This window comes from Panthera tigris, chromosome C2 (assembly GCF_018350195.1).
Source record: "Panthera tigris isolate Pti1 chromosome C2, P.tigris_Pti1_mat1.1, whole genome shotgun sequence".
NCBI lineage: Eukaryota > Metazoa > Chordata > Mammalia > Carnivora > Felidae > Panthera > Panthera tigris.
This window is the reverse complement of record NC_056668.1, coordinates 59,714,083-59,737,769: the sequence shown is the minus strand read 5'-3', so window position 1 is coordinate 59,737,769 and position 23,687 is coordinate 59,714,083. Positions and strand designations below refer to the sequence as shown.

The window sequence follows — 23,687 nt, the reverse complement described above, 5'->3', positions numbered from 1 at the left end:
TTATTTATTATTTCAAGGATTATGCTCCATCAATACAGAATAAAAACTGTGACAAAAGCCCCCCATATTACAGATATCATGCTCTGACAACTGTCTGTGTAGGCCATCTGTCAATATTAAGCCATGGGAAGCAATCCGGTCAAGCAAAAGGCAGTAGTTTAAGAATCAGAAAAACTCTTCTAGTTCTGCCTTCACCCCAACTATTCCTTTTTCTCCCTCATCAAATGATTTGTGTTTCTCTATTTTGCTACAGGTGCAAAGAACTTAGGGATATCAGACGGATATTGATTTACCTTCTCCCTGCAACAATACTTTGTGTAGGCAAAAGCTAGTCACAGAAATTTCAAATAATGGCTCCTTCCATAGAGAATAAATCACTGAAACTAGGTAATATGCTAAGGTTTTCTGAGATAACTTCCCAATTAGGCTTGAGAAATAGCTTTTTCTGAAATAGAATGTATGTTCATCGAAAAAATTATTGATATATTCACAAAGAAAACAAATAAGTATAGATGATTCTATTAATCCTGTTCATTTCCTTCATGAACTTATCCTGAATTGTAATTATTATCTTTACTGGCCTGTTGACTTGTTTATTGCCTCTCTCTTGCATAAGACTCTAAGTTCCATCTGAGTAGGGATCATGTCAATTTTAAACACCTATATACATTATGTATTTGGCACATAAAAGTGTTAAATAACTATTTCTGAATGAATGGCTACTGAAAGTGCTTTTAAAAAAGTATCTTACGGTCAATTTTTATTTATAGGACTTCCATTTTGCAACCCTATTTTTTAACTTTTTATTTTGGAATAATTTTAGATTTACAATCAATGAAGCTCGGTGTTATTGTTACCCTTTTCCAGTAATGTCCTTTTTTTGTACAAAGATACAATCCAAAATACCACACTGCATTTCATTGTTTTATCTCCCTCATCTCCTCCAGTTGTGACAGTCCCTCACTCTTTCCTTGTTTTTTAATGGTCTTACATACTTGAAGAACTCTGGTCAGGTATTTTGTAGAATGTCCTTCAATTTGGGTTCATCTGTTTTTTCATGATTGTACTGGGGTTGTGGATTTGGGGAAGAACACCCACAAAGGTGAAGTCCCCTTCTCATCAAACTCCGGGGATCCAGGGTATCAGCATGAGTTATGATAATGGTAACCTTGATCATTTGGTTACGGTGGTGTCTGGCAGGCTCCTCCTCTGTAAAGTTACCATTTTTACCTTTCCATATTCTGTTTGTTAGAAATGTGTCACTAAGCTCAGCCCATGCTCAAGGGAAAGAGAATTAAGCTCCACTTTCTAGAAGGGGGAGTATGATCGCTTCTCGGCCTTTTGGCTAAGATCAAGTGTAGAAGGGGGAGTATGTATGTATATTATTTGAAACGCTGTAAGGAAGGCTTGTGTTTTGTCCCCCATTTACATATTTATTTGATTATTTGTATCAGTATGGACTCATGAATAGTTATTTTATACTTTAGGTTATAATCCAATACTATCATTATATATTTTGTTGCTCATTTTTTTTTTTTTTTTTACTTTGGCCATTAGGAGCTCTTTCAGGTTGACTCCTATGCCCTTTTGATACACCTCTTTTTTTTTTTTGAAGCATTTCTTTACTTCTGGCCCTACAAGAAACTCCAGCCTCATTTTGCATATTCCCCACCTCAGCCCTAGAAGCAGTCATTTCTCTAAGGAACTCTTAAACTGTAATTTTTCAAAAGTAAGTTTCCTATTCACATTTATGAAGGAAACAAACTATACTCACATAAACATTACATTTTCATATTTCATTTAAACTCAATTAGTTGATCAATTATTCTATATTATGACTGACAAAATGGAATTTGTGGTATTACTATCAGAAATTAATAATACCTTCTGTATGGAAATTAATTCAAGGAAGTAAGAACCTGAAAAAAACTATTTCCATCTGGGATTATTTATGTATGACATTCACAGTACTTTAAAGCCTCCTATCCAAGTTAAGATCACCAGTGATATTGCTGTGACATATGAAGCTAGCAAGTGGTATTTCAAGTAGGGAAGGGAACAGCACTCAACCTGAGAGCAGGTTACTATTTCCAATAAAGAAGAAACATCTCTTGAATTGAAAATATTCAAGCCTATCAGTTTGAAAGTAGCCAGTGAAAAAGATGGGAAAAGTGAGTCAGATAAATATGAGAGGGACATGGGCATGAATGAAACTAAAACCCTATGTGGACAGTGTTTTGAGAGTTCACGAAAAATGTACCAGATAGGTATGCAAGAAAAGCAGATTTGGAGTTTAATTAAGTAACTAAGGACGCACAATTTGTTTGGAGTTTAATTAAGTAACTAAGGACGCACAATCCTGAATCTTCTTAAAAACTGGTGACCTGCTGTCTTCTTTTTTTTTTTTTTTTTTTTTTTTTTTTTTAATTTAATTTTATTTTTTTTTTATTTTTTAATATATGAAATTTACTGTCAAATTGGTTTCCATACAACACCCAGTGCTCATCCCAAAAGGTGCCCTCCTCAATACCCATCACCCACCCTGCCCTCCCTCCCACCCCCCATCAACCCTCAGTTTGTTCTCAGTTTTTAACAGTCTCTAATGCTTTGGCTCTCTCCCACTCTAACCTCTTTTTTTTTTTTTTTTCCTTCCCCTCCCCCATGGGTTTCAGTTTGAGGGCTTTCTTTACATGTGAAAAACCAAGTTCAATTTGAGAGTGTTGTTTAAAAACCTGCCTCAGGTAACTATGTCAGGGTTACCTGGTTTAGTCTCATGGTGCTTCCCTGATGTGCTAGACTATTTCATGGCTTTTCTCTGCTTTCCCCAGAGACTTACTTGGCCTCACCTTTATTAATTAGCATCACCTGATATCTGATTCCTATTTTTCTTTGCATGAGTTTCCAATTCATCTTGGTCTGTCAGCTGTAGATCATGGATTCTAATTTTGTTATTCTTATGTGCCCCTCCCCCAGCCTAAATCTTTGCCTCACTTAGCTTCCATTCTCAACATAAGTGACTTTGGTTAGGGCACCCTGTCACACCAAGTTCTGATCTAAGCAATTAAAACTAAACTTAATTCTGTCATGACACAGCCCTGGTATCTCATGACATCAGCCAGTTTGTCAGCTTCCACTCAAGGCTCTACCTCCTGGGGCAGATGTTTCACAGACTATCCATGACACGCATAGAACAGGGCAGGTGAAAGAAGTAAACCCTGATAGCAACAGAAATGTTATTTTGGCCAAAAATACAGCCACAATTTCATTATACTTGTAGATGTGGATACATTGTGTCAACTCATCTTCATCTGCCAGGTAACTCCTAGCATCTTCTCAAATTCTCTGCACTCCTACCCAAAACTGAGCATGTAGTTAATGAGCTGCAGAAAGCCTATCAGCAACAGCACTCTAGATAAACAAGGTTCTTCTACAGCTTATTCTATGAAATACTACATATCAAATTTTCAAGTTCATATATGGCTTAGATTAAAACACAATGCTCAGCATTTTGTTCAGGAGGTGGCAGCCCAGAACCCATTTCTGGAAGTACAGAAATATCCCTAAAAAGGCTCCCTTCAATCTTGGTGGGTGGCCTACCATAGCGTAAGAACATTAAAAAAAGAGTGAGTCAAAGCAGATTCTAGGCTAACTTTTCCTATATGGGCTTCAGTTAAACTCCACATCAAAGGGAGCACACTAGTTTCAGGCCCCTCTGTAAGATATCTCATGAGGATACATGAGTCTAGAAGGAGTCTCTCCTTCAAAATGGTACTCTCCCAAAGATTACAATCTGTAGGTGGCAGAAGAGAGAAAAAAAGGAAATCCTCTCATTTCTCACTCAGACTGCTTACAATGGTAGATCAAAATACTATGATTTTAAATAAGATGATGTTTGGTTTAGAATACTCTGCCATCTACCTAACTCTCCCTAAACCCACACACAGATTTCCTGGGATGGTTTTCTTCTTTTGACCTTTCTTATTTTCCCCCCTTCACTGATTTCAAGTATCTTCATAAGGTCACAACTTCCAGAAAATAAAAAATAGATTCCTTATAATAGCCACTTACGGTAAGCCTGAAATTTTGAAATCTACTTAGGGGAAGCAACAGAAGTACTTGATTTGTTACCTAATAAGGAAAAAGTCATTACATGCACCTTAAAGAAAACCTCCACAAAAGAAGGCTAAATGTTACATGTAAAGTCTTACTGCTGTAAAACCAGTCTTTAAAGGGACATCAGCAAGAAGGAAATGTGACCAGGGCTAACATCCAATACAGCAACTACACTGCTGTTATTCTTTATTTCTAGATATGAACACAACTTCTATGAGATATATTATCCCTTATGTAACTTATCATTAGTGTTAATTTTTTAGGACCAATAAGGAAGCTTCTTTTTGAGGACCATTATTATAAAAGAGCAGGTGAGAAAGAAGAGGGGGAAAATTGTTTTGGTGTCACTTACCTATCTGGCCACTGGGTGCCAGAGTAGGTCTTCCTAAAGTCAGAGGTTCAGTCAGGCAGATTACTAATTCATACACACTGCAGCACACCAGATCATGAATGGTAAGGACACTAAGAGAGTCTAGTCATTCATGGAGCTCAATCCTCTTAAAAAAAACTCTCAACTATGTTTTCAAAAGAACTCAACAACTGTCCAAATGCATTCTATGATTTTTAGGAACTACTGAATTTTTATTTACATTTTCAAGATCATGGATTTAGTTTTCATTAAAGATACTTACTACAGTATTCCCAAAGTCTAACTTGGTATGGATTTGGTTTTCAGAGATTGGGTCTTGGTTTGCTTTTGGATTTGGATTTGATTTTAGATTTGACTTGGATTTAGTTTTGGTTTTCATGGATTTGGTTTTCACTTACAGTAAAAGACTTCAGGAGATCCCATACCAGGTCTAATCTGAATAGTAACTGAAGTAGCAAATATAGTCATGTCCTACAGATCAAAACCACTATAATGTCCCCATTCCCAATATTCTGAGCATTGCCAGATAGAAAGCAGATACAGTAAAATCCACTAGCTTTGTACCCTTTCCTGAAAGTGGAAAGTAGCCACTACTCGGTATCTTTCCCAATGTCTCCCCACTGACTTCAGATGTCAACAATCTTACAGTGAAAAAAAAAAAAAAAGAAAGATTCCTTAAAATGCCCACTTAATAAGTATGACAAGCCCCAGGTTTTCAGTATTAACTTAGAGAAAGTAGAAAATGGTTTTCTATAAAATTTCCTTTAAGCAGCTGGGTTTTATTTTTATTATATTCTCTACTTTTGCATCTCTCTCTTTTTCCTTCTTCTTAATTTTTTTTTTTTTTTTTGGTAGTCAAAAAAAGTATAATTATGGTGTCTGTAACACCATGCAGATTTTTATTCAGGTTTGCTTTTCCATTGCTACTGCTCCATCTCCATTGACTTCTGGCTTGGAATTTTAATAGCTAAATATGATGGAAATCCTCACAATCCAGGCTTCTGAAAAGTGGAGATGGGTTAGATCTGGCAGCTTCTTTCCCCTATTTTCTATCAACTCCCACCATTCCTTTGGTTTTTTATAGAGTGAGAATGTGAATAAATTCTCAAACTGCACTCACCCAATACAAAGATAAACATTAAGAGACATAACTGAAATGTTATTAAAATTTATAAGAAATTCTTTACCTTCATCAACAGAATCTGAAGTGCTGCTTTTGTCCAGAGAAAGATATTCATTTTTATTCAAGTCCAGTGATTTTGATGGCACTCTACTTAACCTCTTCTCGGAAGTTAGTAAAGGACTCTTTTTGATCTGTTTCTCACTTGGGGGTTCCTCTTTCCCTAACCCCTAAGAGGAAAACAATCCAGTTTAAAAAACAGATTATTGGCTTAGATTTTAAAGTGAGATCTTTAATAATAAAGACTCTTGAAAATACAGCTCTTTGGAAAATGTGTTTGTTATGTTTGCATCACATTTCCAATACAGTCCATAAATATTGGTAAACAATAATATATGATAATATATTCTGAAATCATCTTCTGACACAGTACTGAACAATAAATTTAGGAAGAACATCATATAAGAAGAACTCACAGTCAACATCATGTGAGCATCACTTGAGCAGAAGGGAAAGGGGAGCAGAGGACAACAATAATAGAGCAGTAGATTCTTTAGGGTGGGCAAGGGAGAGGAGTCAAACCCAATTAGTGTCCCCAGACAATACCTGCCCCATCATCTCAAGAAAGAGAACTCCCCCATTCTGAAGACCAGTAACTACAGGGGAAAGAGAAAGCAAATAAAGAGAATAAGAGTCACATAAGAGTACAGTGGAGGAAAGAGGTTCAACAGGAAACAATTTCACAGCAAACTCCTAAGAACACAGTTGGCTTTGCTGTTAAAGAACTAAGGGATTGGGCATTAAAATATATCCCATATATGATGTATCTATACTTTCTGAGAATGGTTTAATCAAGAGATGTCGTTTCTATAATAAATTTAATGTTAGGCATTAAAGTATGAATGCTATTGCTGTGTTAGTATTCAAGTAGAACAGTATTAAAATTAGGTTTAATAGACCAGCATAAAAAATATCAACTACATAGCAAAGTACTTTCTTGCATTGAAAGAGAGCATATCTGTAATCCTTACACTTCCTGCCCCAGATCTTTGAGCAGCAGTGAAACTCCAGGGAGGATACGGGTTTCTATTGGCCACTCAGAGAACAGAATAACAACTGGGACCCAGGACACAATTTGTGAAAGGATTAAACTACCCTCATCAGAGAACTGATTCTTCAAGCAGAGATTACTGCTAAAATTGAGACTTGATTTATTTGGGAGTTCCACACTGCAAAGCAACATGCCTACTTAGCTGATCCAGAGCCTCTTTAGCAGATGCTGAGTAAGTTTACACACATATTTCTCCTGTTCTTTCAATTAAGGTATGGCTCCTATTATAAGGAATATAGACAAATACTTGTAGGAAAAGTAACAGTCACTATCTTTTCGTGGTTGACATTTGAACAGTTTTTATTTGTGTTCTTTTCTATATTTCCTGAATTTTTACAAAGAATATTAATTTTATAACTTAAGAAAGACCTACTTCATCTTAGAAAAAAAATGTTATTTCTCACTTTTTGTTATTTCCAACTTTCTTACGAGTAAAAAGGAAACAAAGTTAGTGACATATGATACTTTTTGCCATATGAGAATCTATCTCATCATACTGTTCTTGAATGCAAAAAAAAAAAAAAAAAGGACTGAACTATATTGTATCCCATAACCTGAAAATGACAATGAATGTATGACCAATCTTAAAACATTAAAATCTTCCTCTACATTCCATTCCCTTTCCTTAAATGAAATATGACCTCCCTCAGGGACAAAACTAGAAGGAAGAACCAATGGATTATTCTAAGAGCAGGTACAGAAGACAATGTCAAGGAGGTTGTAAGAAAGACTCAAGATTAGTAATTTTGAGAATCCAATCCTCAAAGTCAGACTTTTATAAAAGGATCAGGAGACTGCAAGAGACCTCCTGTCCTGTTACCTCCCCAAAATTGAGTGGTTTGGTTTTCTCCATGAGAACATACAAAAAGATTAGCATCCAGAATCACCTCCCTTACTACAGTAGTAAGTTCCTAAGGATCTCTATATAAATAGTTTTACAAGAAATCCACATACAAAATCTGACTGAGATAGATGAATGATGCCCAAAACAAGCTGATAACTTGGTGGCCTTTACACATTCTATTCAAAGTTTTCCCAAATTTATTCACAGGAGATGCTGAGAGCTCCATGGGAGAAATAAGAAAAGGCCCATTGCTGGCCACATGTATATTCACCCTCAATTATAATAGCTTATGGTTACTGAATACTTAATATGTAATAGGGATTGTTTAATGCAATTTCACATATATTAATTCATGTCATCCTTATAAAAAAAAGAACCCTGTGGAGTATTATAGTCCTCATCTTACAGTTGAGAAAACCAAAGCATAGAAATGTTAAGTAAGTTAACATTTAAGGGCATTCAGGTAGCAAGTGGCAGAGGCAGAATTTGAAACCAAAGCTCTGCTTTAAACCAAGAAATTCAGCTTTGGTCCCAGACTTACATCCCCAGTCAGCAGAATGAAAGCTCTATAGTAGGAGCACTTTCAGCGCTTACAGTGCGGTCTCTAAATACCATTCTTCACTAAGAACGATGGCCCATTAGGAAAATGGTTAATACTAAGTCTGGGACAGTAAGTGTACAAAGTGTGCCTGGGACACGTTGTTGTGCCAGAAAGAAAGGAAGCCATCAAAGATTATTGATCATTTCTAAAACACAAAGGAGCCCACCTGAAGGGGCTCCTGTTGCCAGAGGAGACAAACTGAGTATTAAAAAAAATAAATAATGGGGGGGGGGAACAATGGGCTTATAATGATATTTGAAAAAATAAAGGAAGAAACTAACTAGTAATTAACCAGATGTGCCTGCTTTCATAGTCAGCTTACGAAGCATTTACTGTTACTCAAGCATGCTACTCAGGGTTCTCATCTCCCCCTTCAAAACAAATTCTTTTCACCACACACGACTTACCCTGAGAAAAATTCTGCTAACTACGAATTTCTCTATCATATTTTATTTTTAATGATGCCTATCCCCCTTGTAGATGGATGCTCAGGGAACTGTCTGGTAGTTTTGCATCATATCCAGCTCTGAACAGAACAATATATTATTCCCATATAACCTCAGTTACTTAAAGACTTAAAACCTTTTTTCTTAAAATAAAGGAGCAGCCTGACATCCTAAACTTTAAAAAGTTTGTACACTTTGTTTTTATTTGATCTTACATTATGATGAACACATGACAGCATCAGATATATTTTAAAAGGGATATCATACACTAACCCCTTTCGGTGAATTTCCATCAATTGACTCTGTCTCTGAAACACGATTAACTGATTCTCGTGTAAAACCGATGGACTTGGAAAATTTTTCATCTCTCGCCCCACAATCATCCAAGCTGCTTCTTCCTGGACTTCTATAAGAAACACATCATTATAGAAATATAACCAAGATCAATTTCATACAAATAAGTGATTTAGTCTCCCTACTGAGGTCTTCTCTATTATACAGCATTTTGACAACAAATGGTTTTTTGTAATGTAACAAATAAGTCCTACTTATAACAAGACCATCTTCTTAAACCACCTGCAGATGACTTTATTTCTGAAAATAAGATGTGCTCATATGAGACATTATAAATGTCAGAAACCATTAAAAAATTAACCAAATACCAGCGGCAATAACAGCAAGTAACCCAATGAATATTATAGCTTGTTTGAATTTCAGTTGGGGACCGCCATAAAGCTTTCAAAGGTACAGACTAGATGTTTGGGTTGGATGCCAGTCAGCACCAGAAGGCAGCTCTGGATTTCCTTTCTTCTGACTCAGTTCCAGCTGAGGTGGTGACTCCCTCCCAGAAGGGGGTGCTCCTGATGTCTGAGCACAGACCCCATTGATCAGTCCATGCCCCTTTTCTTGTTCTTCTTGTTCCTAAGGACCAGGTTTAAGGAACAGCTTTCAAATGGTCATAGGAACATGACTACAACAAATGTCCTGGGACTTGCTTTTCCTCTTTCTGGGAGGAGCATAAAGAAAGGAAAATCTATTAAATATAAAAGAAGTACAACTGATCTAATTTTCAGGCCTCAAACTTATTGAGCAATTAATATTCCTATGTAATCATTGCTAGATAGAGACTTAAAGCTCTTCTAAAATAAAGTAGCAGCCTAACATCTTTAGCTAGATTATCCTGAGGAAGGAACAGAAAAGCCAAAGGGCCTTTCATCCCTATTCTACCCCACCCAAATAATACTTAGGTCTGCCACCAAGTCACTCCTGGCTAGGCAGAATGGCAAGGCTGAGGGGGACGCAACAAGAAAAATGGCCCTTTGTAGCAACGTGGATGGAACTGGAGAGTGTGATGCTAAGTGAAATAAGCCATACAGTGAAAGACAGATACCATATGGTTTCACTCTTATGTGGATCCTGAGAAACGTAACAGAAACCCATGGGGGAGGGGAAGGAAAAAAAAAAAAAAAAGATGTTAGAGTGGGAGAGAGCCAAAGCATAAGAGACTGTTAAAAACGGAGAACTGAGGGTTGATGGGGGGTGGGAGGGAGGGCAGGGTGGGTGATGGGTATTGAGGAGGGCACCTTTTGGGATGAGCACTGGGTGTTGTATGGAAACCAATTTGACAGTAAATTTCATATATTAAAAAATAAAAAATAAAAAATTAAAAAAATTAAAAAAAAAAAAGAAAGAAAAATGGCCCTTTGAGACTAGCCCAGCAGCTGAGTGTCTGCATCTGAGGATTTTAAGGATGGGAGTGAGTTGTGGAGAAATACAGAAAGGAAAAAGGAGGAGAGAGAGTGATGGAGAGATTGAAAATGAAGACAAAGAAAATGGAACAGCTGAGGAAATAAAGGTTTGAGACAGATACACTTCTTTTGGAAATAGGAAGAAAGGGAAAAGGAAGAGAAGAGGAAATAAGAATCTGGCCACATCCTCTCTGAGAAAGCACTCAATTGCGAGAAGAAAGTTTTCTGGTGACCTCAAAAAGCTAGACCTTACAGTGCATAAAGCACTTGGTCAAAAATATTTATTCTCAGGCGCCTGGGTGGTTCAGTCTGTTGAGCATCTGACCTGGGCTCGGGTCATGATCTCACGGTTCGTGGGTTCAAGCCCCGCACTGGGTTCTGTGATGACAGCTTGGAGCCTGGAGTCTGCTTTAGATTCTGTCTCCCTCTCTCTCTGCCCTTCCCCCACTCATGCTCTGTCTCTCTCTGTCTCAAAAATAAATGAACATTTAAAAAAAACTTTTTTATGGGAATACAAGCTGGTGCAGCCACTGTGGAAAACAGTATGGAGGTTCCTCAAAAAACTAAAAATAGAACTACCTTACAACCCAGCAATTGCATTACTAGGCATTTATCCACAGAATACAGGTGTGCTGTTTCAAAGGGACACATGCACCCCTGCGTTTATAGCAGCACTATCAACAATAGCCAAAGTATGGAAAGAGCCCAAATGTCCATCGATGGATGAATGGATAAAGAAGATGTATACAATGGTGTATTACTCAGCAATCAAAAAGAATGAAATCTTGCCATTTGCAACTACGTGGATGGAACTGGAGGGTATTATGCTAAGTGAAATTAGAGAAAGACAAAAATCATATGACTTCACTAATATGAGGACTTTAAGAACCAAAACAGATGAACATAAGGGAAAGGAAACAAAAATAATATAAAAACAGAGAAGGGGACAAAACCGAAGAGACTCATAAATATGGAGAACAAACTGAGGGCTACGGGAGGGATTGTGGGAGGGGGGATGGGCTAAATGGGTAAGGGGCATTAAGGAATCTACTCCTGAAATCATTGTTGCACTATATGCTAACTAACTTGGATGTAAATTTAAAAAAATAAAATTAAAAAAAAATTTTTTAATAAAAAAAAATATTCTCTTCTTCACAAGAAACCCCTTGAGTTGGCAGGGACCTTGGAGATTATCTAAGTTAAATGAGGTTTAACTACCTCATTTCAGAGATGGGTAAAGTGAGGATCTGAAAGGCTAAGAGATTTGCTTGAGGTTGTGCAGATACTTGGTGGCCAAGTCCAGACAAGAATCCAGATCTTCTTTACCATAACCCAAGGCTCTCTGCATTATGTCAACTGTTTTTCTACCCAGCGCCAGTACCTAAGAGACACTAGTAAACTTTACAAGGAGAGTAGTACAATGGAAATTTTTAACTTTACAGAAAACTAATAAAATATGCATGTGCAACCACGTAAAAAAGTCTAAAATATTGATGCTGAGCTGAAACAGTATAAAGAGGATCAGCATAACTAGAAACTACCTAAATAGAAGAAAAAAAAACTGTAAACATACTGAGACTTCTGAAAGATTTCCATTTTTAACTTGCTATAGAATTTTTAAGAGTTTTATTAAGATATAACTCACATTCCATAAAATTCACCCCATTTAATGTGTACAATACAGTGGTTTATAGAGTTGTACAGCCACAACCACTATCTAGGTTTAGAGCATGTTCATCAACAAAAAGAAATCCTGTGCCTGTTAGTAATCACTCCCCATTCTCCCTTCCTCCCAGCCCTTGGTAAATACTAATCTACTTTCTGTCTCTATAGATGTGCTCATTCTGGATTCCATTTCACATAAATGGATTGTACAATACGTGGTCTTGGGTAACTCACTTCTTTCACTTGCTTCTGTCACTTATAATGTCTACTATAGAATTTTAATGTATTATCCTTAATTGTTTTTATTGCTACGACCTCAATTACCATTGGACAAAATGCACTTTTACTTGTATAGGTTAATAAAAATATCCACTCTTCCAATGAATCCCCATCAATCAAAAATAATCTCATCTCTGAATTTATCATATTATCTATTGCTCCTTTTGGCCTTTGTCATTTTCAACCCTGTATTATAAGTATTTGCATTCTCCATAGTACTATCAGCTCCTTTCATTAATGCATTCAGTATTTATTGAGTGTCAACTACGTGTCAAGCACTATGCTAGGGTTTCCTTGAGGAAACATCATATCATCTTTGTATCCCTCAAAATACCTACCAGCTAGTTTATTTTATTGTTATCTACAAGCTCAGAGATGTCACTAGGTACTTCTTCAGACCCTTAATAAAAAGTTTTACTAAAACTATGCTTTAAGCAAACCCTAGATAACAGAGTTACAAAATTAACAGTTCCTTGTATGTCCTATATTTGCTTACCAATTTAGCAAACTATTCAATGTCCTCACCTTTCACTTCATTCCACTACAAAGACCAAAGAGGCAAATTCCACCCAAGGACAATTTAATAGAAATTCTAAATTGGTAAAGTCTAAAATAATTCTGCTTTAATTAATGATTAATAAGTTGTGATAGTTAACATTTTGCTCTACCTTGGCTGTACAGTATCCTCGATTGACAAAGACAAGTTTTCCATCTCTTCAGCATTTAAGCCTAGCTCATTACCATAGTTCTGCTGGAGCAGCTGCCAGAATTCCTGTCTGGTCAAGCTCTAAAATGACACAAAAATTACACTGAATATTGGAAAATATAAGATACTACAACATAGTGATACAAACATGAATTTTGAGGTCAAAATGACCTGTTGTGCAGATTCTAAATGTGAAAGTTTGGTAGTTATTTGGCCTTTTCAAATGACAGTTTTCTGCATGTATAAACAATGGGTTAACAGGGGTGCCTGGGTGGCTCAATAGGTTTAGCGTCTTACTCTTGATTTCGGCTCAGGTTATGATCTCACACTTCGTGAGACGGAGTCCCACCTCAGGCTCTGCACTGACAACATGGAACCTGCTTGGTATTCTCTCTCTCTCTGCCCCTCCCCTGCCCGTGCTCTCTCTCCTTCTCAAAATAAATAAATAAACATTTTTTAAAAATGGGTTAACAAAACTTACCTGACAGGGTTGATACTGGGAGTAGATAAAATGATGACTTTAAAGTGTATAACATAATAACTACTGTAAATGAGAAGTAAGAGGTTTCAAATTGTCTCTTCATAAAATAATTTGTTCATAGTATTATTGGGCAATCACTAATCTGCAATTTAAATTCTACAATCCAGGGGCCCCTGAGTGGCTCAGTAGGTTAAGCGTCTGATTTCAGCTCAGGTCATGATCTCCCGGTTCATGAGTTCAAGCCCCACTTCCAGCTCTGTGCTGACATCTCAGAGCCTGGAGCCTGCTTTGGATTCTGTGTCTCCCTCTCTCTGTGCCCCTCCCCAACTTGTGCTTTGTCTCTCTCTGCCTCTCAAATTAAAAAAGAAATTTTCTTAAAAAAGAAATTTAAATTCTACAGTCCAATAAATAAATAAATAAATAAATAAACAAATAAATAAATAAATTCTATAATCCAACTGTCTACCATGACCACTGGATCAGCATTCAGTGTTCTAATCATCAACTCAAAACCATTCTCTTAATCCATAATGTATCTGAATATTTTGACCATTTTTAAGACCTTATATATCAGTAAATTTTAAGTTATATTTCCCTACAATATAAAAGGCAACAGGATAGAATTCAGAGTATTTCCTTTAATTCATTTATAACAAAATCCATCTTGTTCTTTCTTTATAGGTAACATATCAGTGTTAAAATCATCTAAAACAAAAAAGTCATGCATGCACTGTAGAGCAAAACAAAAACAATAATAATAAGATAACCAATGGTCTGATTTCTAGAAACATTTTAGGTGGTTAATTACATGATTAAGCACAGTAGAGGGAGGCAGCATAACACCTGAGGCAACTGTTGGCAAGACTATTTCTCATTCATTTAGCAAATATTTATTTAGAACCTCCAAACATGTATCACTGCACTACATGGCTAAGAATAAACATGATATATACAAGTTAAGCTCCTTGTTCTCAAACAACTTATAATATAGTTGAAGAACCATGGGAGACTTTTAAGTTAAATATGATAGGCTATAATATTAAGTACTAAAGTACTGATACAATCAACTTACTATAAAAGTCTAAAGGCAAGGGTGCCGGGTGGCTCAGTCAGTTAAGCGTCTGACTTCGGTTCAGGTCATGATCTCATGGTTTGTGAGTTTGAGCCCTGCGTAGGGCTCTGTGCTGACAGCTCAGAGCCTGGAGCCTGCTTCAGATTCTGTGTCTCCCTCTCTCTCTATCCCTCTCCGACTAGTGCTCTGTCTCTCTGTCTCTCAAAAATAAATAAATGTAAAAAAAATTTTTTTAAGTCTAAAGGCAAGAAATATTACTGTGGATTAGCGTGATCAGATAAGGCTTCACATTGGCTAAATGTCTTCAGCAGAGCTGAAGGAAGGACATGAATGGGGAAAATGGAGAGAGGAGGAAATTTGGAGAGAGAGAAACCAACACACAAATACAAAATAAATACATAAAGAACATAGGTAATGTCTGTTTTGCAGTCAGTTAATAGTTTATTGACCTAACTGGGGTAAAAAAAAAAAATTAAGTTGGAAAATAGAGATAAATATAGGGAGATTTAAGGGGGCCAAATATATGCCTTAAATTCCTCCCTGATATTCCCCTTAACAGATGCCACTTCCTTTTTTCTTTCTCCTTGTTTCTTCTCCATGTCTAGTGGCTATGGAATCTTTGTTACATTACACTAGATGACCTTCACTATATTTTACAGAACCTTGAAGAAATTAAGAAAAAAACTTCTGCATTTTAGACCACTAGTTTCCAATTTGCCATACCCAGACTGGTAAGATTCCACAAGAGTAGTTGATGAAAATTCAGACATTACTATCAATATTTCAAAAAATAAAAAGTATCCAAACAATTACCTACAATAAAGTTATTCAAGCTAAGTAAAATGTCAGGCCCCTTTGAGGCTGAATTACATTAGCCTAGAGCAGTTATTCAGGCTCATAAGAAACTCTCATTGCAAATAATGTTTGTCTAATAAACAATAATGTTCTAAGATTTTATTATTTAGTTATATGCCATTTGCTTGGTGGACAAGGTCTTTGGAAGACTAGTGTCCACAAAAGAAAAATAAAAAGGATCACTAGTGGTAGAGAAAGTTAAGGAACTTGATTCTTGATCCTAACACATTTCTTTTCTGATTCCCACTCCAAAAAAGCCATTTGTGTACAGCAGTTAGCTCATACTAATAACTCAATCTTTCAAAGACATTACCTTTGAAATGCTTCCAGTGTCATAAGTGGATGGTTAATTTTATAAAGAGAAACAAGAAATATTTCAATATACTTGTGGAAGATTATTTTATAAAAACTTCTCTGAAATAATAAATATCAAACTATTCCAAAAACAGACTAAAAGAAGTAGATAAAACAATTATAAATATTCAGGTGACTTCCTACAACTGAATGACATGAAACTTAGACATAAAATATTAACAATAAAAACACAATTTTATTTGACTACATGAATGTTTTAAATACGTTATCAAAAACCATCAAGATGTGAATAGTTAATAGGGTAATTTCAATATACTTTTTCATTTCTGAGTTTATATATATATATAGGAACTTCTATACAAAGTATAAAGTATTTATATATAAAGTACATGTTTACATACATAAATATAAATCTATAAAAATATAAAGTATATATATAAAGTATCTATGTATGTAGATTAGTGGAAAACAAAATAGAACTCATTTAATTCACCATCTTTTTTTAAGTTCACCATTTTATAGATCTGCTCATTTGTTAAAAACAAGTTTTTCCATAAAGTTGATCAGAAAAGACAAAAACGTGGTCATTTATAGTCGTGTTGAATATTTAAACATTAAAACATATACCCAGACTGATATTCATAATTCTCTGAATAACAATAATTTTCTAAAGAGGTTGTTTTAAAAAACATCCTAAATTTTAACCAAAGGCTGACCACCTACCTGCAAACAATGAAGAGTCCTGGTTCAGCCTGCAGGGTACTTTAACAAAATAAAGATGAACCAAGCAGCAATCAGATACGACTCAAAAGTCAGAAGATCAATTTCTGGCCCAGAAAGCTTTGTATTCTAAGTATTCTGCAAAGTCTTTATCTGCAGCAGAGTTTCCAATATTTAATGACAACTACATAAAATCACTGTTTCAATCTTCTCTTTTTGTTATGACAGGCTTTTCCTTATGAAAGACAAGTCCTACAGAGTTCAAAGCACATTATTTGTCACTTCCTGGTTTGTAGTATCAGCACTCTTTCCAAGGTTGCAGGTCAGAATGCAGAATTGGTAGTTACACCTCACTCTACAGGTTCCTAAGCCACTCCTACTAGAAGAGGATAGGTAAACAGGGTTTTATTAAAGGGACAGTTCTCAATTTCTTCTGTTCCACAGAAGATTAGAAACAATAAAATGCAAATGAAAATATCTTGCTTATGCTCAATTAATATGTCAATCTCATTTTAAGGATTAAATATATCAAGGGCTAAATTTCTTCCTCCATGCTATCGCTTTCTATTCATTTCTAGCAATGTCATTATTACTTCTTCATATGCCACTTCTTCAGTATTGATGTAGCACCTCATCAGACTCATGCATTAACCCTTTATCACTATCAAAGATTGAATTCTTGAGTATTATAAATGGAACGCCAGGAAATGGCAAGAAGAGTGAGCTATTCAGGTCAAGCAATTCCAATAAGCCCTTGGCACATCATTCATCACTGAAAAGTTTACATCTTCATTACTCAATAGTTCTTTCCTTTAAAAATATTTTTTACTTTCTTCAGAATAATTTCCTGGCAGGGACCTGGGATATAATAAACACACAGAGAGTCTCATCTACCAATTCCAATTTCTTTCCTGAAGAAAAATGTTCCTCTAAATAAAAAAAATCACAGCTTGCCCGAATTTCTACCTAGGTATTCCATTTAATTTAGTAAGGTGTTAGACAACATCAAATGCTACTCAATGAACTGCAAGGATATCCTTTTGGGGGGTTGCTAAAACCTAATCATTTAATGCAACAGCAGAATGAGGGACCAGAGCAACACTGGAGAATAGCACTCCCTCAAACAAAGAAAGCACACATGGGGGATACAGTACACTGTCTAAAAATCAATGCTTTTGGCATGTTATGGAAATTCTCATGGGTTGCAATTATAGATAGATATCCTTACTCTATTATGGTAACCAAACTGCTATGAGAAAAATATACCTTAGCTATACTGTAAATGATCATATATACTAAGATCATATATACTTATATGCTAAATATAAAAATTCCTATAGTAAACCATCAGTAAGTATTCAGTAAATTTAGTAGGTTTACAAGGGAAAATAGAACCTAAGACTGAGCCCCAAGAAAGCCTGGCACACAAAGGAGTGGCCAGCAAAAAAAAAGAATGAAGGAAATACCAGACAGGTAAGAGGGAAGTCCAGAAGGAATGATGTCATGGAATTCAAGGAAAGAAGGTGCTTCAAAATGGAGGGAGTGTGTCGTAGTGTGGAATGTTGCTGACAGATCAAGTACATGGAGAACATCCATAGCAAGTGCAAGCATGCCAAGGAAACAGCCTGGCAAGCCAGTTCACCGAGACTAGCAGGTGGAAGAAGGGAAAAGGGGGGGGGGGGCGGAAGGAAGAGAAGGGAGAAGGAAAGAGTCAGTGGGGAAGAGGGAAGCAGCCAGGGCATGAGGGGCTTTGTATGCCATGCTGAGGAATATAGGGTTTACACTGTTAAAATATGAAAAGCCAGGGCACCTAGGTGGCTCAGTTGGGTTAAACATCAGACTTTAGCTCAGGTCATGATCTCGCGGTTCCTGAGTTCAAATCCCACACTGGGTTCTCTGCTGTCAGTGTACAGTCTGCTTCAGCTCCTCTGTCCCCCTCTCTCTCTCTCTCTCTCTCTCTCTCTCTCTCTGCTCCTCCCCAAGTCACGGTCTCTCTCTCTCTCTCTCTCTCTCTCTCTCTCTCTCAAAAATAAACATTAAAAAAATTAAAATATAAAAAGCCACCTAATGGTTTCACATAGAAAAGTAAAAAGTTCAAACCTGTTTTTTGAAAGATACACTTTTAAAACCATTATCACTTTGGTAACAATCTAAAGGACAAATTACAGTGTTAAAAAGAGATATTTAGGAGACTATTGTAATGGCTCAAGGTAGAAATGATGAGGGCCCTGGTGAACAACACAACATGGTTAGGGAAGGAGAGGTAAGGAACAAGGATACATCCAGGTTTCTGGCTTGGGTGACCAGGTAGAAGGAGGTACACTTCACCAACTGAGGGAAAACAGGTGGAGGAGTTCTGCTAACCAACAAGGTAAAACAGAGGGAACAATATAAGAATACAAATACTTTTCCATTACCAGGCTATTATATAGAAAACGTGACTAAAACAGTTAGCAATTTTACACTTATTTTTTCAGGCAGGTTTGAATGTTGTACTTAGATTTATAGCACTACTGGAAAACTTCTAGATTTCCAAGTACAGGAATTCCAAAACAAGTGATCACTGGGGAGAGTCACAAGAAAGAATAAGGGGATTTGACAAGACTGAGGAGTCTGCAGGAGAAGGCTGGATGACACTCTTCCAAAAGGTCTCAGAATTTGACATTAACTTCCTAAACTGACCGCCTTTTGGAGAATGGCCCCAGCACTGTCAGTGGCCTGTAGTTGCACTCAGAGTGGCTAGCTTTAACAAGCCACACTCATATACTGCATATACTCTGTCAGTGGTAAATGCACTAATGCACAACAGGGGGACAGTCCTTTCTAGTCACTGGAAATCTTTCATTCCGCCACACAGGGTGCTCAACACCTGTGTGTTGAGTCAGGTATTACTAATCAGAAATTTGCATGATAAGCATGGAATCAGAGCAAAGGTAGACAGTTTAAAGGACCAACTGTGATGTTGGTGTGGACTGATGATTCATCTCTGTACATTTCTCTAGCGATCTCAGTTGGCCTCTGTAACTCTATTTTTCTGTCCTAAGTTCTTGGCCTAAGTCCAGCCAACCCCCCTTCAGACTGACATATTTGTTCTTTATACATACGAGTATAATCAACCGTTTTATTTATTTTTAAAATGTTTATTTCTGAGAGAGAGAGAGAGAGAGACAGAGACAGAGAGAGAGAGAGAGGTAGGGACAGAGAGAGAGGAGGAGAGAGGATCCAAAGCAGGCTCTGCGCTGACAGCAGCAAGACCAATGAGGGGCTGGAACTCATGAACTGTGAGATCATGACCTAAGCAGAAGTCAGATGCTTAACCAACTGAGTCACTCAGGCACCCCCAACCATTTTAAATCCATTTTTCCCCAACACACCTGAGGAATAGGACACCCTTTTGTCATTCTCCTATTAGCAATTCCCAAAACAGAAGCTGGAATGACATGAATCAAAATTTGGAGGGGTGGGGGGTCTGTGTATATCACAAGAGCTCCTCTCATCACCTTACCCCTAGTTCTGACACATGCCCCTGCTTCTGACCTTAGGAAATAAGTCAGAAAGCCAGTCTGTCTCTTTAAGCCTTAGAATTTAAAATGAGTGCAAATTTTTGCTCTCAGAGACTCTGGTTTTAAATAATCAGTCTCAAAATGTATTCTTAAATTTGCATGAAGAGCTAGCTTCATAGCAGCCCCCACATACTGGCAAGAGAGACCACCATTATCTCTCTGAGAGAAAAATAGTACAAAAAGAGCAATTTGACTCTATACACATCCTGCCTGTATTGGCAGGAACATGGAACATGAACACAAGGAACATGAAAGGATTAATATTGAGGCTTGAGCTTTAACCAAAAAAACTTTTAACTTTTAAGCTTTGTTAAAAGTAATAACCTTATTAGGGGCGCCTGGGTCTCAGTCAGCTGAGCATCTAACTTCAGCTCATGTCATGATCTCACAGCTTGTGGGTTCGACCCCTGCATCAGGCTCTGTGCTGACAGCTCAGAGCCTGGAGCCTGCTTCGAATTCTGTCTCCTCTGCTCCTCCCCTGCTTGCACAGGCGTTCTCTCTCTCTCAAAAATAAATAAACATTAAAAAAATTTTCTTTAAGTAATAACCTTATATATTCATCCTGTTTTCTTGATAATTCAAGTATACAAAAGATAACGTTCCTTTGGCAACTGAGGATTCTTCAGTGTTTCCAAATAATCATTTGTTCTCATGTTGCATAGAGGTTTAAAAAACTGAGTTAAGGCATACCTTGACTGTTGTTTCTGTAACCAAATGCCTGTTTTCTCCTCATCCTTTGCCTTTTCCTTGAGCAGAGAATTGAAAAAGTCTTGTTATTTATTTTTTTTATTAAAAAAAATTTTTTTAATGTTTATTTTTGAAAGAGAGAGACAGAGCACGAGCGGGCGAGGGGCAGTGAGAGAGGGAGACACAGAATCTGAAACAGACTCCAGGCTCTGAGGTGTCAGCACAGAGCCCAACGCGGGGCTCGAACCCACAAATCACAAGATCATGACCTGAGCCAAAGTCTGACACTTAACCGATTGAGCCACCCAGGCCCCCCCAGAAACAGTCTTGTTATTTAAATGTAATGATCATCTGGAGTCAAAATCATTAAAGTTTTTTACTAAACTGAATCATTCAAAAAGTATTTATTGAGCATCTACTATGTATAATGTAACACTATAACTTATTGTCCACTCTTGAGAGTAAAGGGCATTGTTGACAGAGTGCCAGACGATACTGAGTAAAACAAGATGTATGCCAAAGTTCTATAGTGAATACTGACCTGGTCACTATGAACAATGAACACTATGAACAATGAACAAGACAGACATGGTCCTTATCTTCAGGGAGTTTATAGTCAAGCAAGGAGAACAGAAGTAGAACACAGAATTATATGTATAATGAACTTTACAAAGGAAAATTGCAAGATGTTATAGAAAGGTAAAGGAATGGACTTGACTTGGTCTCATTAATGAGTTCCATTTCAAACTAGGGGCGGGAAAGAAGCAGGCACAAAGACCATGCTTGAACACCTACTGTAGGGGGAGCAGGGGAGAAAGGCAGAACATTTAAGAATGGGGAGGATGTGTTGAGATGAAGCTGGAATGGTGGGCTGGGGCCTGATCATGGGGTCACTAGATAAAATTTTAGATTTTTATTCCAAGGGAAATGGGTATTAAGCAGGAAGCTAATATTTGTAGGCATACATTTTAAAAAAGATAAATTTGGCTGTAGTATTGTTCAGAGGTCAAAAACTTCCTGTGAAAGGCCATACGGTAAATATTTTAGGCTTTGTAGGCCAGTCTCTTGCAAATACTCAACTCTGCTGCTGCAGTGTGAAAGCATCCATATAATAAATAAACAAAAGAATGTGGCTATGTTTCAGTAAAATTTTATTAATGGACAAGGAAATGTGAATTTCATATAATTGTGCCATGAAATATTATTCTTCTTTTGATTTTTTTAAAACCAACTTAAAAATGGTAAGCCATTCCTACTTTGTGGACTATACAAAAACAGATGGCAAGATTGTTTGGCTCTGAAATAGAACATGGAAGGGGTAGGAGCTTTAAACAAAATAGCTGAGGATGGGGAAAGGCCTACAGTATTATCTTAAACCATGGTTGCACACTTCTTCACAAAAGACAGAAACCACCAATTGTTTGTATCAAAGAATGGAGCTGCCACTGTCTTTTGGCCCCACAAATTGCAGATACTCAATGTGCTGTCTATAAAAATGGTGCTGGGGAGCCTGGGTCATCATCTAATGGGTAATCATCTGACTTTAGCTCAGGTCATGATCCCACTGTACAGGAGTTCAAGCCCTACCTCAGGCTCTGTGCTGACAGCTCAGAGCCTGAAGCCTGCTTCAAATTCTGTGTCTCCCTTTCTCTTTGCCCCTACCCCGCTCACACTCTGTTTCTCTCTCAAAAATAAATAAGCATTAAAAAAAAATTTAGGAAAAGGTGCTAAGCTCAAAGGTTGTGAACTAAGCTGAAGTGCTATAAATTACTGCATGACTAACCATAGTGACAGGTTAAACACATGTCTACACACTGAGGATTTATGTTAAGCTAAGTCAAATATCTGAAATAAACTGTTCTTTCTGAAGCAATACATCAGACGAAGCTTATGAATGAAAAAAAATGTACTTTTAAAAGCATTCTTTCTGAAAGGCATCGTATTTGCCTCTAGCTATTTTCCTTTTTTGTGGATTTATTTTACTGGAGAAATCAATAAAACACACAGAACACACACACACACACACACACACACACACACACACAATTTAAAAATCATTTTGTTGGGGTGCCTGGGTGGCTCAGTCGGTTAAGCATCTGACTTCGGCTCAGGTCACGATCTCACAGTCTGTGAGTTCGAGCCCCGCGTCGGGCTCTGGGCTGATGGCTCAGAGCCTGGAGCCTGCTTCCGATTCTGTGTCTCCCTCTCTCTCTGCCCCTCCCCCATTCATGCTCTGTCTCTCTCTGTCTCAAAAATAAAAAAAAATTTTTTAAAAAGTTAAAAAAATTTTTTTTAAATAAAAATCATTTTGTTGTATTTACCTTAATCTTTTTTCTAGATTAGTTTGCTTTGTTTTTAAGGCCTTGTCATGTAAGAAGTAAAACTAAGTAAGACATACTTACTCTTACTCTCAGATCCCCAGTCACAAGTAAACATAAATATAATATTCTGAACTTAAATTCTCTAAAAATATTTTGTAATTAAATTTTTTTTCATTTTACATATTTGAGAGAGGGTGTACATGGGAGAGAGGGGCAGAGGGAAAGAGAAAGAAAATCTTAAGCAGGCAACACGCTCAGCACAGAGCCCAACACAGGGGTCAATACCACGGCCTTGGGATCATGACCTGAACTGAAATCAAGAGTCACATGCTCAACCGACTTAGTCACCCAAGTGCCCCTAAAAATATTTTTTGGGAAAAAAATATATATATATATGTGTGTGTGTGTATATGTGCATAATATATATATATATAATGTATTATTCAAATGGCTTAGGGTTTTTATAGAATTTTGTAGTTATACTGTATATTTTATGGATTTTGCTTTTTTGAAAGAATAGTATTATGAAAGATCAAGAAATCTAAGCAATGCGGCTTTATCACTTTCAAAAACTATAAGGCAACTGAAGTGTGTAAAAATTGCAGACAATACTAAAACTATACCAAGCACTTTGCATTATGCCTGACAACTAACACCTCATAACTGAGAA

At 36.9% G+C, this 23,687-nt stretch overlaps 1 protein-coding gene and 1 pseudogene across 2 annotated transcripts in view; one reads left to right on the top strand and one right to left on the bottom strand.

Moving 5' to 3' along the window:
• The window catches only part of GRAMD1C (GRAM domain containing 1C), a 102,466-nt gene that overhangs the window by 22,774 nt on the left and 56,005 nt on the right, over nucleotides 1–23,687 (bottom strand). The window contains exons 1-4 of one of the 2 annotated variants that reach the window (XM_042957191.1): nucleotides 16,450–17,278; nucleotides 12,966–13,084; nucleotides 8,879–9,011; nucleotides 5,671–5,833 (exon numbers count right to left, since the gene is read on the bottom strand). In XM_042957191.1, coding sequence (XP_042813125.1) covers nucleotides 5,671–5,833; nucleotides 8,879–9,011; nucleotides 12,966–13,009 — 340 coding nt within the window. In that variant the 5' untranslated portion in view covers nucleotides 13,010–13,084; nucleotides 16,450–17,278. Of the gene's footprint in view, nucleotides 1–5,670; nucleotides 5,834–8,878; nucleotides 9,012–12,965; nucleotides 13,085–16,449; nucleotides 17,279–23,687 lie in introns of those variants that run through there. The other variant, XM_042957190.1, reaches the window with a different exon arrangement.
• On the top strand, nucleotides 1,326–1,476 carry LOC122230906 (annotated as a pseudogene).